Genomic DNA, 21279 nt, shown 5'->3' on the forward strand with positions numbered 1-21279 from the left:
CAGAGATGCTGGGAGGGCTGGAGCCCCTCTGCTGGGAGGGGGGGCTGAGAGAGTTTGGGGGTTCAGCCTGGAGAAGAGAAGGCTCCAGGGAGACCTTGGAGCCCCTTCCAGTCCCTAAAGAAGGTGGGCTCCAGGAAAGGTGGGGAGGGACTCTGGATGAGGGAGGGGAGCCCGAGGAGGAGGGGGAAGGGTTGGACCCTGCAAGAGGGGAGATGGAGCTGAGCTGTGGGGAAGAACTTGTTTGGTGTGAGGGTGGTGAGAGCCTGGCCCAGGTTGGCCCGAGAAGCTGTGGCTGCCCCATCCCTGGAGGGGTTCAAGGGCAGGTTGGAGGGGGCTTGGAGCAACATGGTGTGGTGGGAGGTGTCCCTGCCCAGGGCAGGGGGTGGCACTGGGTGGGCTTTGAGGTCCCTTCTCAACCCAAACCATTCTGTGATTCTATGATTTGTTGTTACCACTCTCCATAAATGCCTCTTTCGCTCTCAACCTCAAATGAAAACTTATTTATACTGAAGCTATGCAGACCCTTTTTAGCAGTGCCTAAATATATTTCAAAACACAAAAACGCGTCTCACAAATAAGTCAGGTCTATGAAGAACAGAAGCATGGCCTCTCCTCCCCTCCCGACCACGCTGCATGTTGCAGGCATGGCTGCTAGCACCATGGTGGTGTCCAGCTGGAGACCTACAGCCATGTGGGTGGCAGCCCAAAAAGCACTGTGCTGGGGGAGAGCATACACAATGGCTTCTCTAAAATATTCTTCCAGTTTTTAGGGGCTACAAGACCAGGGTATCTTCTAGGGAATGTCCTCTCGCTTGTTGCTTCTAATCCAGTGACAATATTTTCCCCAGTCTCTCCTGAAAGAGGTGGAGAACAGCAAGAAGTCGATGGAAGAGGAGCTTCAGAGGTTGAACCAGGTTAGGGAAGAGATTGCTGGGGGCTTCGGGGGGGTTTGGTGGTTGGTGGCTGAGGTGATTGTGGGGCATCGACCAGAACTTCTCGCTGCTTCCAGAAAGCCCTGGGCTTCCTCTCGGAGAACCGGACGCTGCACAGCAAGCTGCAGATGGCAGAGGTGGTGCAGAGACAGGCTCAAAGCGCGGAGCAGGACTACGAGGAAGTGATCCACTTGCTGGAAGCTGAAATTGCAGAACTGAAGATGCAGCTGGCGGGGAAGAAAGCAAAACACGTCTCTGAAATAGAGGTAATGCAACCCCTCATCTGGGAGAAAACCCACAACCCTCCTGACCCTTCTCCTCTTGGTTCCCCTCCTTGTTAATAAAGGAGAACATGAACGTAGCACATGCATCATTTCTTGTGTGTGACCACAAAGCTCTCTGGTTCCATGTTATAATTTCTTTTCCACTGTCATGGTTTAAAATGAAAGAGGGGAGATTTAGATTAGACATGAGGAATACATTTTTCATTCTGAACATGGTGAGAGCCTGGCCCTGTAGGAATCACAGAATCATAGAATGGTTTGGGTTGGAAGGGACCTTAAAGATCATCGAGTTCCAACCCCCCTGCCCTGGGCAGGGACACCTCCCACCCAACCAGGCTGCTCAAAGCCCACACACATGTTGCCTTTCAATGTACCAGGCTGGAGACAGGCTTATGAAAGACGCGTGTTGCCTTTCGATGTACCAGGCTGGAGACAGGCTTATGAAAGTCAACCTGAGCCCAAATACATGTACCTGAGTAGTACAGGTAGATCCTTCACCATCCAGCAGAAGGTGTGCTTGTGTAATGTTGTGCACCAATGTGAAATTACACAGCCGGATGGAATTAAATTGCTCCTTTCCTCACTTTGTTGCTAGAAGGTGGAACTTTTAAGGAGGTCTGGGCTTTCATGCTAGGAAAAGCTTGCTCAGGTGCCCGTGCTACCTGTCTGTACATCCTCAGCACTGGTGCCATGTCCCTCTCTGCATCTAAGCTGTGGAAGCACTGTCTCAGTGGTGCTTAGCCAATCTACCCTGTGACTCTATTTTGCTCCTACTTGTGCTTTCAGCTGTGACTGGGCAGTTAAGAAAGTCCTGGGCACTGGTCTGGGCTCCCTGTCACGCTCACTGTGATAATCATGTGTTCTGGGTAAATAACACAACTGGCTGCGGTCAGACTCAGGACCTCGTGGTGGGCTGGATGCAGAGCTTTAGGGAGAACCTCCATGGAGAAACCATACAAGGCCAAATTCACCTTCAGCTTTCAATTGTAGTAATGATAAACCCATTTTTCTGTGTGTGACCAGAGGTTTTGAGATGGCTCCAGAATGTGTCTGTGCCAAGAGCTCCCAGAGAAACCACCAGAGTCTCTTTTGGCCCATCTGCAGAGGAGGTCCATGTGGTGCCTTTGCACTTTATGGGCCAGATGGGTTGCTCTCTCTTGAACTCCTCTATCTTCTGCTCTTTATTTAAACCCAGAGCTTAGCGATTATCTGTGCTGTTTTGTCTTCTCTTTCTAGAATAGACGTGAAAATCATTTTCCTGTGCCTTCTTTGTCACCGGACATTTGCCCACCAGAGCTTACCATCTCAGGTAAGGCACCCGCTAAATTGCTTTCTTTGTGTGGGTGACAAACACAGCCTTGGCTCCTCAGTGCTGAGGAGGATGAAATTAATCTTGATCAGTGTTTACATTGCTGTAGTGGAATTTAATGGTGTGATAACGGGACCCAGCACACTAGGAGAGAGAGGAGGTGGCAGCTTGGCTGACTCAACTGGTAGTGATTATGTCCATGTTTGTCCATCGTGGCAAAATTCTCTACTAAGAGGAGGACTAAGGTATTCACAGGAGACAACTTCTTCCACTCCCAGCCTGTGTTTCACTTGCAGCAGTGCCTTTGCCACACGCAAAGACCGTGTCAGACCTGCACCCAGCACGTCCCATTGCAGGAAACGTTCCCTTCTGATGGGGATGGGTGGTCCTGGGAGACACAGTATAAAAAAGTCAATTAATGATGGCTGAAATGTACATGGCAACCCTGGGCATCATACAGGCATTAAGGATGCCCCCAGTTGGTCAAATTGGGAAATTGCTTATAAATGTCATAGACTCATAGAATGGTTTAGGTTGGAAGGGACCTTAAGTCACATTTCTCTCTAGATCCAGGCTTCACTTTTGGCTTATTTGTCCGTGCTGTGTTTTCTCTCCATGCTCTGAGTCCCATCCTGAGCTCATAACTTTTTGGGGAGACACCTACTCTCTTCACCAGATGGGATAGCAGCATCAGGAGGTGAACTCAAATCAACCTGAAGTTCACAGATCCCTTAGGAATTGTGGGACTCCTCAATAACCCCCATGATCCTATGCCCAGGGAAATGACCTCCACCAAGATCCCTATGATATGAAGGTTACTTCTGCCTAGAGGAAAAGCTGGGCTTTTCTAGCAAGTCCCTAGCAAGTCCTGTCATTCTCGTGGCCACAAGTCAGACATCCCTTCCTTCCCCGTGCGCTGCCGAGGCACTGGCCCCACTTTCTGGGTTGTAATTTCCACCTGGAAGGTTAAAAGAGAGCATTGCAGTAAATTGTGTTTAGTCTACATCTGAGATTAGTGGGAGAGACAGGGAGCAGACGGTGCGAGGCCGCGTGTGCGTCAGCACTCTGCTCCCAGGGATCATAGAATGGTTTGGGTTGGAAGGGACCTTAAAGATCACCCAGTTCCACCCTCTGCCATGGGCAGGGACACCTCCCAGTAGATCAGGATTCTTGGTCTCACCTTGAGCAAGCTCAGCAGGCTTCAGCCTTTGTCTCCTGTGCTCCGCAGAGACCCTGGGACAGGGACAGCCCTTGGCCTTGATTTCAGGTAGGCTCTTGGGTGGCCACCAGCGACAGCCAGAGGTGCCGGGGAGCAGAGCCTGGGTCATGCCAGCAATGCAGCAAAAAGCAATGACCTAATGGCTTCGACTGAACCAGGGGATTTCATGACACGCAGGGGTTTTTTATGTGAAATGCTGAGGAGGCTTTGTGTCCGTGTTGTCATCCATGGAAGCAGACAACTGACTTTGAAAGAGCAGCGGCCAGGCTTGGAGGCAGGGCCAGCGACTGGCTCTCTGTGGGTGCCTGATGGATGCCCTGGATATCTCCATGTCCGGAGCTGAGAGCAAAGCCACGTGGAGCTAATCCTGATTAGCCATGCGTCGAAGGGTAACAGCTCTGCCCTTGAACTTGGAGAGTAAAGTGTTGGTGGCCGATCCAGCAAACCCATTTATTACCTCTCGCTGCTTCCCAGCTGCTGGCCTTAGCAGAGCGGATGAATGCCTGGATTAGGAGGATTATGCTTGTGCACCACCTCCACTGCTTCTCCCTGCCTTCTCCTCGGTTGGTCTCTGCCCCAGCGGGCGAGGAGGATGCTGTGAGAAGTCCTCAAGAGGTTCAGAAGAAGGAGAGGTGACTCGGCAAGATGAGGCTTTCTGTGATGTTACTCAGATCCTGGGCAGGTGAAAGAAGTTGGTCCCTGGGCAAAGCCTGTGCCACTGGCATGAGACTGGCGTTGTCCCTGACCCAGGCTGATGGCTGAGAGGAGAATGTTGTCCCTGACCCAGGCTGATGGCTGAGAGTGAGCAGGGACAGGCAGAGCCCTGCACCCCTCTGGAGTCTGGCAGGGCTGCTCTCGAGAGGGTAACACCTTCTGCAGCCCTTGGCCCAGAGAATGTCACGGCTTTGTGACAGGCTGAGAGAGCTGGGGGTGTTCAGCCTGGAGAAGAGAAGGCTCCGGGGAGACCTTCCAGCCCCTTCCAGGCCCTCAAGGGGCTCCAGGAAAGCTGGGGAGGGACTCTGGATGAGGGAGGGGAGCCCTAGGAGGAGGGGGAAGGGTTTGACCCTGCAAGAGGGGAGATGGAGCTGAGCTGTGGGGAAGAACTTGTTTGGGGTGAGGGTGGTGAGAGCCTGGCCCAGGTTGCCCTGAGAAGCTGTGGCTGCCCCATCCCTGGAGGGGTTCAAGGGCAGGTTGGAGGGGGCTTGGAGCAACGTGGTGTGGTGGGAGGTGTCCCTGCCCAGGGCAGGGGGTGGCACTGGGTGGGCTTTAAGGTCCCTTCCCACCCAAACCATTCTGTGATTCTTATGGACGAGGGTTAATTGTACTGGAAAAGGGTTGTCCCTGACCCAGGCTGATGGCTGAGAGTGAGCAGGGACAGGCAGAGCCCTGCACCCCTCTGGAGTCTGGCAGGGCTGCTCTCGAGAGGGTAACACCTTCTGCAGCCCTTGGCCCAGAGAATGTCACAGCTTTGTGACAGGCTGAGAGAGTTGGGGGGGTTCAGCCTGGAGAAAAAGCTGGGGAGGGACTCTGGATGAGGGAGGGGAGCCCTAGGAGGAGGGGGAAGGGTTTGACCCTGCAAGAGGGGAGATGGAGCTGAGATGTGGGGAAGAACTTGTTTGGGGTGAGGGTGGTGAGAGCCTGGCCCAGGTTGCCCTGAGAAGCTGTGGCTGCCCCATCCCTGGAGGGGTTCAAGGGCAGGTTGGAGGGGGCTTGGAGCAACGTGGTGTGGTGGGAGGTGTCCCTGCCCAGGGCAGGGGGTGGCACTGGGTGGGCTTTAAGGTCCCTTCCCACCCAAACCATTCTGTGATTCTTATGGACGAGGGTTAATTGTACTGGAAAAGGTGGGGTTCCCTCCAGGCCCAGAGGAGCACCTGTGTCAGGACATGGCAGCAGGGCTCGCTCTCCGCTCCGCACCGATTCAGCTGTGATGGCAGTGCCCATAATGATGAGCCAGATGTCAGCAGCTGGTTTTTCTGATCCCATGACAGCTTTTCACCAGCAAAGCAGCTGTCTTTTCTGCCTTTCTCCCTCTGTGTCTGCCTCACAACACGTGGCTCCTTCTACCCCCAAAAAACCCACTTGCCCAACTGAGGAAGGAGGAGGAGAAAAAGTCTCGTGCTGGTTTTTTTCCATATTGCTTTTAATCCGTTGACTCCTATTTCCAGGGGTGTTGTGAAAGCAAAGGCTGCATTGTTTTGCTTAATTAGAGAAGACAAGACCCAGGCAGATCTTTATTATTTTTTTTCACAGATCACCATAACTACAGACTCCAAGACTCCACCAAAAATTGTGATTGGAAATTTCCAATGTGCTATTTTTGCAGCCCTAGCTTCTTGGATGAAACATCCTGTTTTAAACCATGCAGTTTCAGCAAGGGTTTGCCCCAGTATCAAATCTTTTCAGTGGTGACCTGGTTCAGATTTAGTAAATCCTGGTCTTTGGTTTTTGGTCTGCTGCACACACATTATATTTCATGCAAGGAGAGTTCTGAATTTTTCTTTGCGGGCACCTCTTTCCCAAACTCAAGTTCTCTTCTATTAACTTTTTTTTTTTTGGGGGCGGGGGGGGGGCTTTTCAGCACCTGCTTCGGCATCTAATCACAAAGCAGCTTCAGGCACCAAACCAAAAGTAGCACTGGATCCCCACATCCGGCTCAAGGATGGGAAGCTGGAACTGGTAAGTGGAATGGTCCCTCTCCCCAGAGCCAGGTCTCCTCTCCATCCTCTCCCAAGGTGCACTATGCAGAAAAGAGTCCACCACTAGCGTTGATGCCTCCTTGCTTTCTGCTGCCATGTTATTGGCAATAAGCTTGTGGGAATGGTCTCCTTGTATTGCTTTTCCGTGAAAAAAACTGGTTGAGACCTTTCAGCTTTGGTTCTTGCACTGATGTTGCATTTGGGCATGGAGGACCAGGCCAGGCAGTAGCATGGGGGTCACTATGTCGCCTGTTTTCTGGAGGGATTAAAAAATGCAAACCTGAATAGTGTCTAAGAACCAGCCTGCCCGTTTGCACAGAACCTGTGGCACTTGATCACTGCTCTAACCTATATGGACACCATCCTCCATCAAACATCCTGCTCCAGCCCAAATCCCCTTGGCTTCTCCAGAAGGCCGACTGGGCTGTGCTGGGAATAGCAATAGCACAGGGGATGAGAGTGCAGAGCCAGCCATGGGGCTCAGAACATCACTTCCCTGATTGGCCTCACACCCCTCAACTGCGACAGTTAATTAATCTGATTTTTGAGACAGAGGCCTCAGAGTCAGCCACCAAACTGTATTTATTACCAGGAGTCTGGAGTGAAAAATGGGTCTCAAGTCTTTGGTCAAGTTTGCTTGACCAAAAGCAAACTTGCTGGAGGTTGGGTCCAGCCTCTATAATTAAAAAAAGGAAAAGAAGGTGCAGTGAAACATCCTGATTGTGTCCGAAGGGGCATTTAAACACACCTTGGCTCATCTTGGCTATTTCTTAATATTCCAGGGAGCTCCAGGAGCCTCCTCCTGGCAGTTGCATCCCCCTCGGACGTAATTCCTTTGACTCAGGGCTGTAGGAGCGAGCAGCTGCCCTCCAAACCTCCCGGTGCTGCTGTCACTGCTGGGGTGACGTGGGGCAGACTGGTGTGGGAGAGGGAGGGCTGAAAACCAAGGTATCTCCCTGAGGATCCAGCCAGAACCGCTGCCCCTTTCATCAGGTTACGGAAAACATATTCCATGGGCACCATCAAAGGGCAGGGAGCAGAGCTGCCCGTTCGCTCCCCAAGACCCCGGTGAAGGGCAGAATGCCTTTGGGGGGGCCGTACATGGTTGTGGGGTGTATTTTACCCCCCCCTGAGTACTGCTGAATTTGGGGGAGGAGCAGGAAGGCAGCCCCTTGGTAGGGCTGGGGGACTCCGAGGAGAAGCCGATGCGACGGGCATCTGCTGCCACCCGACGGCCGATCCAGCGCCCGCCCTTTGGCTGCTCCCGGGAGGGCAGGAGGCAAGCAGGAACTTTTCTCCTAAGCCTGTATAATTCTCCCAAAGCAGGATTTAGGGTGGCTTTTCCCCACGACCTCTGCTCGCCGTGGGTATAAAAGCAGCTCCGCTTCGGTGGGGGCGCCGGGTTTCCCCATTGAAAAGCCAGCGTTAGGAGCTGGGGGGGCTGCAGCAGTGCCAGGGCCAGGACACGCAGACCCACCTGAGATGGTTTGGAGGTGGCCCACGCCAGGTGCCACCCCAAATCCCAGGAGCCTGCAGTACCACCTTGCGTGGGGTGGTGGGCAGAGGAGGAGCAGGTGGGACTGAAAAGGGCCTCGCAGCCAGGACCTGAGAGTGGACGGGTCCTACGGGCGCTTCCCGGTGATGGAGATGTGAGCAAGGACTCATCTCCAGCCCTTTCTCCAGGACACCACGCGGGAGGTGGGGTAGATGCAGGAGCAGGAGCCGTGGGTGCAGCCTGGGACTCTTTCCCAGAGTCTGCTGAGCTTGACTTCAGCTTTTAAAAGCTCTGCTGCGGGGTTTGCACAGGTTTATCTGCTTCTGTGTGGTGCCCCGGGGTGGAATTGATAAATATCAGTAGAAGACAGGGCACCAGGCGTAATGAGAGAGCAAAAGGTGCAATGAAGCAGCAAAACCTTTGAATGTCTCCTGTTGCCACGGGAAATACTCCGTGAATAACTTTTATCTTCTCGTTTCCGAGCACAACTCCTGGGCAGTAAGAGGGAGAGGGGAGGCTGAGTTTTGGCAGCTGGGCCCTTCTTCAGCTCCGCCGGCTTTTCATAAAGCTCCTGGCAGTTTCTCATAGCTGCAGATCTGCTTGCAGTTGGTATAAAATGTTCTTGGCCGGACATGAACGTGTCCCTGTCTTTAGGAGCAGGCATTTCTGTAAGGAGAGACTAGAAACCCAGCCCCATCCTGCTCCTGTGGGAGATGCTGCCCTGAGAGCCCCTTCCAGGAGAAACCCAAGTGTCTTCCCAGCACCTACTTCAAAGAGTCGCTTTTCCAGTATTTTTCTTTTTAAAGACTCATTGTTTCTGCTCAAGGTTCTGCAGTATCTTGGCCTGGATGTGACCGAGGAGAAGAAGAGGCAGCTACGGCAAAGCTTGACCACAGACTCGCAGGGGACAGTGGCCTATGGAGGTGAGGGGGCTGCTCCGTGTGGGACGGGCTTTTTCATTTCTGTGTAGCTTTGCTGGAGGCTGAGAAAGGAGAGAGGCATCTGCTGAGAGGTGGCAGGTAAGACACCTGCCTGGTTGTCAATGTGGCCTCAAAACAGCTGAGAAAAGTCACAAATACAAAAGAAGGTGTTTGGTAGAAACATATAAAATGAAAACACAAGAAAGTTGCTGCGAGGGTTCAAGAGGGTTCTGGGCTCCTCAGTTCCAGGAGGACAGGGAACTGCTGGAGAGGGGACAGCAAAGGGCTACAGAGATGATGAGGGGCCTGGAGCATCTCTCTGGTGAGGAAAGGCTGAGAGACTTGGGGCTTTTCAGTCTGGAGAAGAGAAGGCTGAGGGGGGATCTGATCAACACCTATAAATACTTAAAGGGTGGGTGTCAGGAGGATGGGGCCAGGCTTTTTTCAGTGGTGCCCAGGGACAGGACAAGAGGAAATGGGCACAAACTTGAAGATAGGAAGTTCCACCTAAACATGAGGAGGAACTCATTCCTGTGAGGGTGGCAGAGCCCTGGTGGGAGAGGGAGGGCTGAAAACCAAGGTATCTCCCTGAGGATCCAGCCAGAACCGCTGCCCCTTTCATCAGGTTACGGAAAACATATTCCATGGGCACCATCAAAGGGCAGGGAGCAGAGCTGCCCGTTCGCTCCCCAAGACCCCGGTGAAGGACAGAGTGCCTTTTGGGGGGGGCCATACATGGTTGTGGGGTGTTTTTTACCCCCCCTGAGTACGGCTGAATTTGGGGGAGGAGCGTGGGAAGGCTTGGTAGGGCTGGGGGACTCCAAGGAGAACCCGATGCGACGGGCATCTGCTGCCACCCGACGGCCGATCCAGCGCTGGCCCTTTGGCTGCTCCCGGGAGGGCAGGAGGCAAGCAGGAACTTTTCTCCTAAGCCTGTATAATTCTCCCAAAGCAGGATTTAGGGTGGCTTTTCCCCACGACCTCTGCTCGCCGTGGGTATAAAAGCAGCTCCGCTTCGGTGGGGGCGCCGGGTTTCCCCATTGAAAAGCCAGCGTTAGGAGCTGGGGGGGCTGCAGCAGTGCCAGGGCCAGGACACGCAGACCCACCTGAGATGGTTTGGAGGTGGCCCACGCCAGGTGCCACCCCAAATCCCAGGAGCCTGCAGTACCACCTTGCGTGGGGTGGTGGGCAGAGGAGGAGCAGGTGGGACTGAAAAGGGCCTCGCAGCCAGGACCTGAGAGTGGACGGGTCCTACGGGCGCTTCCCGGTGATGGAGATGTGAGCAAGGACTCATCTCCAGCCCTTTCTCCAGGACACCACGCGGGAGGTGGGGTAGATGCAGGAGCAGGAGCCGTGGGTGCAGCCTGGGACTCTTTCCCAGAGTCTGCTGAGCTTGACTTCAGCTTTTAAAAGCTCTGCTGCGGGGTTTGCACAGGTTTATCTGCTTCTGTGTGGTGCCCCGGGGTGGAATTGATAAATATCAGTAGAAGACAGGGCACCAGGCGTAATGAGAGAGCAAAAGGTGCAATGAAGCAGCAAAACCTTTGAATGTCTCCTGTTGCCACGGGAAATACTCCGTGAATAACTTTTATCTTCTCGTTTCCGAGCACAACTCCTGGGCAGTAAGAGGGAGAGGGGAGGCTGAGTTTTGGCAGCTGGGCCCTTCTTCAGCTCCGCCGGCTTTTCATAAAGCTCCTGGCAGTTTCTCATAGCTGCAGATCTGCTTGCAGTTGGTATAAAATGTTCTTGGCCGGACATGAACGTGTCCCTGTCTTTAGGAGCAGGCATTTCTGTAAGGAGAGACTAGAAACCCAGCCCCATCCTGCTCCTGTGGGAGATGCTGCCCTGAGAGCCCCTTCCAGGAGAAACCCAAGTGTCTTCCCAGCACCTACTTCAAAGAGTCGCTTTTCCAGTATTTTTCTTTTTAAAGACTCATTGTTTCTGCTCAAGGTTCTGCAGTATCTTGGCCTGGATGTGACCGAGGAGAAGAAGAGGCAGCTACGGCAAAGCTTGACCACAGACTCGCAGGGGACAGTGGCCTATGGAGGTGAGGGGGCTGCTCCGTGTTGGGACGGGCTTTTTCATGTCTGTGTAGCTTTGCTGGAGGCCGAGAAAGGAGAAAGGCATCTGCTGAGAGGTGGCAGGTAAGACACCTGCCTGGGTGTCGATGCGGCCTCAAAACAGCTGAGAAAAGTCACAAATACAAAAGAAGGCGTTTGGTAGAAACATATAAAATGAAAATACAAGAAAGTTTCTGCGAGGGTTCAAGAAGGTTCTGGGCTCCTCAATTCCAGGAGGACAGGGAACTGCTGGAGAGGGGACAGCAGAGGGCTACAGAGATGATGAGGGGCCTGGAGCATCTCTCTGGTGAGGAAAGGCTGAGGAACTTGGGTCTTTTTAGTCTGGAGAAGAGAAGACTGAGGGGGGATCTGATCAACACCTGTAAATACTTCAAGGGTGGGTGTCAGGAGGATGGGGCCAGTCTTTTTCAGTGGTGCCCAGGGACAGGACAAGAGGGAACGGGCACAAACTTGACTATAAGAAGTTCCACCTAAACATGAGGAGGGACTTCTTTGCTGTGAGGGTGGCAGAGCCCTGGAAGAGGCTGCCCAGAGAGGTGGTGGAGTCTCCTTCTCTGGAGACATTCAAACCCCACCTGGACACGTTCCTGTGGGACCTGCTCTGGGTGGCCCTGCTCTGGCAGGGGGTTGGAGGAGATGATCTCCAGAGGTCCCTTCCAACCCCATACCATTCTGGGATTCTGTGAGGGCTCACTTTAGCCCCCAATTTGCCAAGCAAGAGCTGGCCAGAGGACACACAGAAAATAAAAGCCTGCTCTGCTGTCTGTGACCTGCCAGAGCATATCTGGCCCACAGGTTTTGCTCTCCAGAGGTTTTTTCCCCCAAAATTCAAAGATGTCAGCAATGTCCCCACCAGCAGCAATGTCCCCACCAGACAGAAAAGGTGGGATTTTTTCAGATTTGTTAATTTAACACCTTTTCAAAGCGCTGAGGTCACCGAGTTGCTCTTTGTTTAAATCAGCAACACGAGAAATGCCAGCAGGCAGGAGGGTGCCTTTTGTCAGAGAAAAGTGGGGTTTGGCTTAAAATTTTAAAGCGGTGAGAACCACAACTGTGAAAGTTCCCTCCCTTTGAAAATATCTTGGGTTTTTTGGAGTTTAATTTTTTTTGATGAGAAATGACGAGAAGCAAGAGCATGGCAAAGCTTGTCAACAACTTATTTAAGCTTGATGGGATTGTGGAAGAACCCAGTGATGGGATTGTCGAAGAACCCAGGAGTGTTAGAGGAGACTGCGTGGCATTTCTAAACCCTCTCTGCCAGGCAGGCGGTGGGTGTCCCCAGAATTGGTGGCATTTTCTCCTAAAACACGGCGCTTTCCTCTTTAAGCCCGGTAAAAATTCCTTCTTTCCTGCAGATCTTCTCCAAGCACTCAGGGATCTGCTGCAGGAGGAGCTGGACGAGGCTGGTCTGGACTCTGGCTCCATGCTCTTCACGCAGCGCGAAGTGGCCAGTTTGCTGGATACCTCAGCTTTTCACTCTCCGGTCAGTCCAGCCCTCTTTTACATTAAATCCATGAATTTTCTACATGAAATCCATCAGACTCGGAGATGGGAAAAGCTAAATTACCACTTTCTGGTTGTTCTAGAGTTACATAGAAACGGCAGAACTACCCATTAATTTCAATTAGAGGAAATTCTATAAAAGACCTCAGACTTCTCATTTTTTATAAGGAAATAACAATATGGGATGATAAGAAGGAAGCGGCCTGAGAGTGATGCAGAAGGAAAATTAGCGCGAAGTGGCCAGTTTGCTGGATACCTCAGCTTTTCACTCTCCGGTCAGTCCAGCCCTCTTTTACATTAAATCCATGAATTTTCTACATGAAATCCATCAGACTCGGAGATGGGAAAAGCTAAATTACCACTTTCTGGTTGTTCTAGAGTTACATAGAAACGGCAGAACTACCCATTAATTTCAATTAGAGGAAATTCTATAAAAGACCTCAGACTTCTCATTTTTTATAAGGAAATAACAATATGGGATGATAAGAAGGAAGCGGCCTGAGAGTGATGCAGAAGGAAAATTAACCACAATTAATCAATTCCAACTAATTTTACCTGCTTCACAAAAAGAAAATTCACTGTAGCACAGCTTATTCCAGCTAACGTCAGGGAGCAGAGAGTGAAATACTTTGGGGAGAAAAAAAAAGCCCTGCAGCTGAATTATTTAATGGGCCTTTTCATCTGTTGCATAAAAATGCGGCCTCCTTTTCAAAGTCCTTTTGACTCATCATTATTCTGGGTACAGAAAACGATATCCCTGCCATAAAGCCCCACGGTGTCATGAAGCATGAGGGGGGTGTGATGCTGTCTGTCCCTCTGCCTTGCAGACCTTCGACTCGCTCCTAACGTCAGGGAGCAGAAAGTGAAATATTTTGGGGAGAAAAAAAAAGCCCTGCAGCTGAATTATTTAATGTGCCTTTTCATCTGTTGCATAAAAATGCGGCCTCCTTTTCAAAGTCCTTTTGACTCATCATTATTCTGGGTACAGAAAACGATATCCCTGCCATAAAGCCCCACGGTGTCATGAAGCATGAGGGGGGTGTGATGCTGTCTGTCCCTCTGCCTTGCAGACCTTCGACTCGCTCAGCTGTAACGGCAACGAGGAGCTGGAGCAGTTGCAGCTGGAAATGATGGACCTGCGGCAAGAAGTCCGACGGCTGAAGGTGGAGCATCTCCTCTGAGCAGATTTCTTGGCTGGTGCCTTCTGCTGTAGCTCATTGTACTCATACCAGGGGTAATGGTGTAGCTGGTCCCTCTTAACAAGTCACCAGTTTGCATTCTGCATGTTCCAGTTAATGGGCTGAGAGCAGCCCTGAGGAGAAGGACTTGGGGGTGTTGGTGGGTGAGAAGCTCAACATTCACAGGCAACGTGCGCTGGCAGCCCAGAAACACAAATAAGTCAGGTCTATGAAGAACAGAAGCATGGCCTCTCCTCCCCTCCCTACCACGCTCCATGTTACAGACATGGCTGCTAGCACCATGGTGGTGTCCAGGTGGAGACCTGCAGCCATGTGGGTGGCAGCCCAAAAAGCACTGTGCTGGGGGAGAGCATACACAATGGCTTCTCTAAAATATTCTTCCAGTTTTTAGGGGCTACAAGACCAGGGTATCTTCTAGGGAATGTCCTCTCGCTTGTTGCTTCTAATCCAGTGACAATATTTTCCCCAGTCTCTCCTGAAAGAGGTGGAGAACAGCAAGAAGTCGATGGAAGAGGAGCTTCAGAGGTTGAACCAGGTTAGGGAAGAGATTGCTGGGGGCCTTGGGGGGGTTTGGTGGTTGGTGGCTGAGGTGACTGTGGTGCATTGACCAGAACTTCTGGCTGCTTCCAGAAAGCCCTGGGCTTCCTCTCGGAGAACCGGACGCTGCACAGCAAGCTGCAGATGGCAGAGGTGGTGCAGAGACAGGCTCAAAGCGCGGAGCAGGACTACGAGGAAGTGATCCACTTGCTGGAAGCTGAAATTGCAGAACTGAAGATGCAGCTGGCGGGGAAGAAAGCAAAACACGTCTCTGAAATAGAGGTAATGCAACCCCTCATCTGGGAGAAAACCCACAACCCTCCTGACCCTTCTCCTCTTGGTTCCCCTCCTTGTTAATAAAGGAGAACATGAACGTAGCACATGCATCATTTCTTGTGTGTGACCACAAAGCTCTCTGGTTCCATGTTATAATTTCTTTTCCACTGTCATGGTTTAAAATGAAAGAGGGGAGATTTAGATTAGACATGAGGAATACATTTTTCATTCTGAACATGGTGAGAGCCTGGCCCAGGTTGCCTGGAAAAGCTGTGGCTGCCTCATCCCTGGAGGGGTTCAAGGGCAGGTTGGAGGGGGCTTGGAGCAACCTGGTGTGGTGGGAGGTGTCCCTGCCCAGGGCAGGGGGTGGCACTGGGTGGGCTTTAAGGTCCCTTCCAACCCAAACCAGTGGTTTTCTGTTTGTGGCCAATGTCATGAATTGGTGTTTCTAAAAACCAAGGCTGGAGTGTCACCATCACCTTTTTCTTCTTTTTCCCCACCCCTGTCTCAGGAGGACATCCTGGAACTGAAAAGACAGTTGTCCCTGGCTGATGGCCAGCTACGAAAATCAGAAGTCTCTCGGAAGCGCCTGGAGATCTGCAATAGGAAGCTGCTCCTGTTTGTGCAGGTGAAGTGCTGAGCCACCCACAGCGCCGGTGGCACCACTGTGGCCTCTTTCCTTAAGGGTGATTTTGCAAGTCCAAATAACTTCCTGCTCCATAAGCAAGAGATTTATGTTATTTTATTCCTCCTCATCCTAAAAAGGCACTGTCTGTTGGTTGGGAAACTAGGGAATGAACTCAGATGTACTCATGTACCTGTGGGCCATGCAAACACCGTGGTGCAGGCCGTGCCTGGTGGCTCTGCTGTCCCCAGCTCACCGGTCCCCGCTGGATGAGGCTGCTCCAGGAACTCTGCTCTCAAAATCGTGTCTTTTAACCTTCCTTTTGGATAACTGGCTGCTGCTTCTCTGCACCAAAAAAATGTGAACTCAGAGAGCGGTTTTGCTCTTCCAGTGCTTCCCCCCCCACCCCCTAGACTTCCTGCAAAATCGCACACATAATTGCTTTAGTCTTTTAATTGACTGTTCTTCCACTTCACTACCTGCATCAGGGATACAAGCTTGTGCAATTAGTAAACGGGTCAGCTGGGATCACTAGTATCCAGTGTGCCTGCCACGGCTACTAGTAGCCTGTCCCAAGAGCTCTTGAAATCAATAGGAACCAGTGGAGGGAAAGGAAGCACCAATTCCATGTGTCTGCTTCAGAGAAGGAAGAATTCAAATGCCTCTTGACCTCCAGCACAACGGGCTGCTGCCTCTGCGGCTCGGGGCTGGGCTTCGGGAATGGATTTGACTTGGCCCCGTGGTCAAACATCACGGGACTTTGACCACTGGAGCGAAATATCTTCCTTTTTTTTTTAATACACCCCTCAGTAGTGTTTGAGAATTCACTAACCCTGCGTGGCAAGGAGAGCTTCCCCACGCGGGTGCAATCCAGAGTCCAGGGATCACTGGTAGCGACGATCGAGGCTCGCTGAAACGTAGCCTGCAAAATTGCTCTTTGGAAGAGTATTTTTATATTGCATTTCATATATTTTAGTGTTGGTATTAAAAGGCATAATTTAGATGTGTCTGTTCATTTGCATAGGCTGCGAATGTTGCTTGAGTTGCAAAAGGCCTTGAGATATTCGCTTCAAGGGCAATGAATAAGCAGAAGCTGATTACTGTCATATTAAATCTGATCACCAGGAAAAACCCATGGGGTTTGTTCTCAGGAATTATTCATTGCTACAAGTTTAAACCTTTTTTTTTTTTTTCCTGCTTTTTTTTTTTCCTTTTCCCTTTTTGCAAACCTAACGAAAGATGCTCACTGAAGTTTTCCAGCCATTTACCGCAGGCAGGGAGGGAACAAAGAGCAGAACCACTTGGTCCTTGCTCCGGGAAGCCCCCCACTCAGCCCAGGGGGAGCACACCCGGGAGGGCAGAGGGGGACGAGCAGAGCCCTGTGGCAGCCTTCCCTCCCCACCACTGCCCCCCTTCCTGGGTAGTCTGAAAATTAAAATACCCCCCAGGTACGTAATACCTTGTTTATCTTCCACCCTTATCTGCCTTGGTGAAAAACACATGCACACAAAGTATAATTCATGTGCTAGAATCTGATACCCTGCGCAGTGTTTTGTTTCAAAAATGCTCATTAGGGTTTCCCAGGGAGCATGGGCAGCCCACGGGCAGGAGCTGTGCTGGGGAGGTCAGTTTGGCTGCAACACCAACCACCTTCCCTGTTTCACTGCGGAAAAGGCAGTCCAGAAACTCCAACAAGGTCAGAACAAAAAATATTTTAAGTTCCTTGAGTAAAGCTATAAGCTCTGTACAACCTTTTGTTTTAAAAGACAAGCTAATCAATAACCCCATCTTTTATTGCTGTGCCCCGCCATGTACTCCATTAATGATCACGCAGCACTTTTAGTACATCATGAAATCATAGAGAGCAGTTGTAGGAAAGGCTGCCTTCGAGGAGGAAAAAGTGCCATCCAACAAAATCCAGGCCTTCTACTCCATGTCACGGTGGGCTGGTGTCTAACGACACTCTGGCTCCCCGCTCCTCACCGTAAATTAGTACGGACATATGTTCTGGTGTCTGTCAAGACCCAGTCCTGACACTCTGCCAGTCCTGCACAAAAGGACGAGGTAATCCACAGGAGCAGTAAATTTATCAATCAAATCCTGTAAGTGTCCCTCACTGATAACACCAGCCCTTTTTCCAATTTAACAAGAAAGCGTGATCCCTCTCGGCGGGACGTCACGGGCACATTCCGCCTACAAAAACCCCGTTGTCAATATTTCACAAGGGGTTTGCCATTCTCCTGCCTGCAGTCGATCGGGTGCTGGACTGTGCTTATTCACTCGCTTTTAAAGATGGGGGGGTTCTAAACCTAAGACCCCAGAAAAATCAACTACGTACAGCTGCTTAATACTGGGCTTTTTTTTCAAGTAATAAAAAGATAATCATATTTTGGCCTTTATTTAGTTCTCAGTAATGGGCAGGTAATTAATTATTAATTTTATATTTGTGTGCAATCTGCATCATTTTTTTGCTTTATAAGTGCAATTAGGGATGATGGAATAAAACAAGTTGGCCAAAGATGCTGCATAACAACCATGAATTAAAAAATGACTCATTTTTGCTTCTCTCGTATCACACGTTGCAGGCACTAACTTTTGCAACAAAACAAGGAATATATTCTGCTGGTCTTCGGAATCCCTGTGTTGTTGCACAAAATGATATGTCAATAGAGTAGTAGCTAGTGTTTATTGTAAAGTAGAGCAAAACATTATCAGTATGCGATGTCAATTTAAATTTTACTGGAACAGAAACCTTTTGACCCCTTCCAAACTTGATCCATTACTAGGTTTATACATGAAAGCTTAGGAGAGAATTAAATTAGAAGGAACATTGCAAGAGAACTGTATTTGCATCTATTGCACTTAAGACTGGAGATTAGTTGACCTTTGGAAAAGGGGATTAAAGCAGTTTCACCATCAAGAGAAGACAATCTGTGTTCTTAAGGCAATCAGATTGGGAAGGGTAACAACCTCTGAAAGATGAATCGAACTGAGGAAGAATCCATGCTAATTTGCATGGTTTACATGTCACAAATGAATTTTGCAGTGATTTCTGCAAAAGGACTTGAACAGTAATTGAATGATTCCACGAGCCCTGCAGTGCTGGCATGTAAATGTGGAAACTGTGTCCGTTTTTACAATCTAATTTTACAATAGATTAACCTCAGAAAGGGTATCAGTAGATAGTAAAGATGCTGTGCGGTGCGTATGCCTGGAAGACCAAAATGCAGTCACAAGGAAGTTTCTTCTTTTTTTCCATGGAGAAAAATGTCAAGAACAAAAACAACCAAATCACAGCGTTGCAGAAGTGCCTGCTCCAAGATAATCCAGGGCCAGGGAACAAATAACCCCCAGACTGGGAGAGGGTCTAATACGAGGCATAAAATGAGGCTTATCACACAGGTAGCACGAATATCTTGAAAAATATATGAAGCTGTACACATTTGCTGACAATGTGGTCCTTACTGAGTGATGGAGCAGAATTTAAAAAAAAAAAAAAAAAAGAAAAAGATGAAATTATGTTCTCTATTAAGTGTCATTAGCGCTGTGGTTATACAGAGGAAAAGTCTGTTTTTTCCCCAGGTCAGGAAGATACCTGTTAGCTTTATTATCTATGCCATGAGATTTCACAAGAGAGCTCATCAATTAAAGCATAATCACATTCTCATTGAAAATTAATGACAAAAAGCCCCATCCAAGTTGGGCTCTTCCTTACTTTCTAATAACCAGGAAGAAGGAGCAGTGAATGCAGATTTCTTACAACCTTTGTGTATCTCTGCCAAGTTACAGCTCTTCAGACTCCAGTGCCATGGAAAAGCCTTCGCAAACTCCATAGGATTGATACCATTTTCTATCAACTGTATCTTAGGTTTTGGAGTATAACAGGCTCTGAAATGATCAGTGTCAATACAGTTCCAGGCATTCATAAGAACTAAGCAATGAGGCCACTAAATATGATCCCATCAACGCAATAAAGTGACGTTGCACTCATCATCACACAAATCAAGAAAGATCAGGGGTAAAGAGCAAGAGACGTGCAGATCTCTTGGGAATCTTTGCTAAAATAAAATATCCCTATTTTCAGATATAAAGAGAGACACAACCAAACATGCTTAGGAAGCCATTTCCCAGCATAAAGCTACTCGTCAGCAGGCTTTTAAGAAATGTGACAGAACTTTTCATGCTGAGTATTTAAAATTTAAAGGGGTATTTTGCGTTGTCTTATACGCAGATTGTGCTGTTCCATGCCCATAGTTACAACACCTCAAAAATAACATCAATAATCTGGATGACAATACAATTTGCAGCGTTGCATCATGGAAAACCTACATTCCATCTATGAAATTTGGGGAGCTTTGTCTGAGGAAGAGAGCAGAATGTATTAGGACTATCCATCTTCTGCACATCTCAAAGCAAGATATGGGTCAGAAAAGCATTTGTTAAATGTATTTTTCCTCCTGAATGGCCAAATGGCCATTGCATTGGTACCCAAGGGAGTACATAAACCAAAAAAGCAGAAGCATAAAAGGAAACATTCATACCTTAAAGAGGAAAACACACTTAAATGGAAAAAACAAAAACAAAAACCAAACCTCAGTTTTAACAACGAAAAAGAAGCTTACTTCATTAAGGAAGGGTGCTCAGGACATGCTAACTTAGAAGGTAGCATTCCTGTGCAAGCTGAACACAGCCAGGAATCAAGTATTTTGGGTTTGCTTAAACCTTTAACCACAGCAGATCTGGTTTGTAAAGGAGAAAACTGGCTGAGACACAAGGCACTTGCTCTTCACCCGTGCAAAGGGCTGAAGCTCAGAGATGCAGATCTGGCCACGAGACCCATCTTCTTTGGAGAGCAACTGGAGTTGTCTCACTCCAGGACGTAACCAAATGCAAAGGCAGCTTTCCAAGTGCTCAGGCACAGCAGCTACCTCAACCTTTCAGCAGTTCTCAATACTTTCCTTTCCCCACCCTTAGAGAAGAACTTGGCATCCAAGTTTTTCTCAGGAAAACAGGCACAACCACCGGCAGCCTAGCAGGAAACCTAGACCAGGAATTAGCTGACATCTCCAGAGACAAAATTCAGAGCCCATCTCGTGGCTCATTTGTTGTCCCCTTCCAGCAAAGATTTACTCATTGAAACATTCTGCAGTGAATACAAAGGCAACAGATTTAAGGAAAAAGTAAATCCTATAATGCAAAAACCACTCCAGAACCACCACTTCTTCTATTAAAATGACTCCCGTCTTTTTGAAGTGAAATTATTCAGTGCCCCTAACTTTGCTCTCAAAAAATTTTAATAGCAAAGAGTTAACAGAAAAATGATAGGGAAAGGTGTTATTTTAGCTACCTAGGAAGTGATGGCTTTCTCAGTCTGTTTATTGAAATGTTCTCTGAATGCTCAGAGAATTCACAAAAAGGCACTCGACAGTACTTTGCAGTACTGGCCCCTCCAGAAGTTTTACAGCTGCTGCAATCATGTGACGAGCCCAGCTCCAGGCCAAACAAACAAATAAATAAAATAAAGATGCACCCCTAGGCTGTGTCTGACTTCTCCCATATAACTATCTCCAGGATGCCACCTCTAAAGAGCCTCAACGTTCTTTTATATTCACCTGCAGAAAGCCCCTTCTTCTCCCTTGCATTAAAGATTCAGCCTGCTCACAGGGACACACGTATGGGGTCACACACACACACACTCACTCACTACTTTATCAGTTACTGATTTACAGCTTGGTAGCACAAAGGGCTTAGGCTGACACTTTCAAAGGACCTGGGAACCTCACCCCTTCATCCTCCTTGGAAAATCACAGCAACGTCCCTAACAATAACAACACAAACTTGCTCAGGACCCCAAACCACTTATTACACTTGGAAAACAGGCTGGGGAAAACCAATTAAAAACTCAGTTCAGCATCCAGGTAAAGCTTCAGCAGCAAACCCAGGCTCTGTAGGTAGGTTTGCATGTCAGCTTCTTCCCATGGGAAAAAATTACACATTTTAAGCACCACCAACTGCCCCTTGTTTGTGGCTGATGGGTCTCAGCTGAGCGACTGGGAGCTGATATGGCAACTATTTGCAGTCCTTGCACAGAGATGCTCAAGGAGGGACTTGCAGGGGTTGCTGTCAATTGGAATGGGGAGCTGCACATGGGCTGGGACTGAGAACCTCACCCCACCACCACAGTGGTCTTGTACCATCCACAC

General features: G+C 49.5%; 1 protein-coding gene across 1 annotated transcript in view; it reads left to right on the plus strand.

Moving 5' to 3' along the window:
• Nucleotides 1-21279, plus strand: part of LOC106897848 (syntaxin-binding protein 4-like) — a 93067-nt gene that overhangs the window by 50667 nt on the left and 21121 nt on the right. Inside the window, exons 11-18 of the mRNA XM_014958742.1 lie at nucleotides 2453-2525; nucleotides 6323-6420; nucleotides 8762-8858; nucleotides 12292-12419; nucleotides 13510-13602; nucleotides 14108-14173; nucleotides 14269-14457; nucleotides 14963-15079. Coding sequence (XP_014814228.1) covers nucleotides 2453-2525; nucleotides 6323-6420; nucleotides 8762-8858; nucleotides 12292-12419; nucleotides 13510-13602; nucleotides 14108-14173; nucleotides 14269-14457; nucleotides 14963-15079 — 861 coding nt within the window. The remainder of the gene's footprint in view (nucleotides 1-2452; nucleotides 2526-6322; nucleotides 6421-8761; nucleotides 8859-12291; nucleotides 12420-13509; nucleotides 13603-14107; nucleotides 14174-14268; nucleotides 14458-14962; nucleotides 15080-21279) is intronic.

Source organism: Calidris pugnax, unplaced genomic scaffold (assembly GCF_001431845.1).
Source record: "Calidris pugnax isolate Ruff unplaced genomic scaffold, ASM143184v1 scaffold244, whole genome shotgun sequence".
Taxonomy (NCBI): domain Eukaryota; kingdom Metazoa; phylum Chordata; class Aves; order Charadriiformes; family Scolopacidae; genus Calidris; species Calidris pugnax.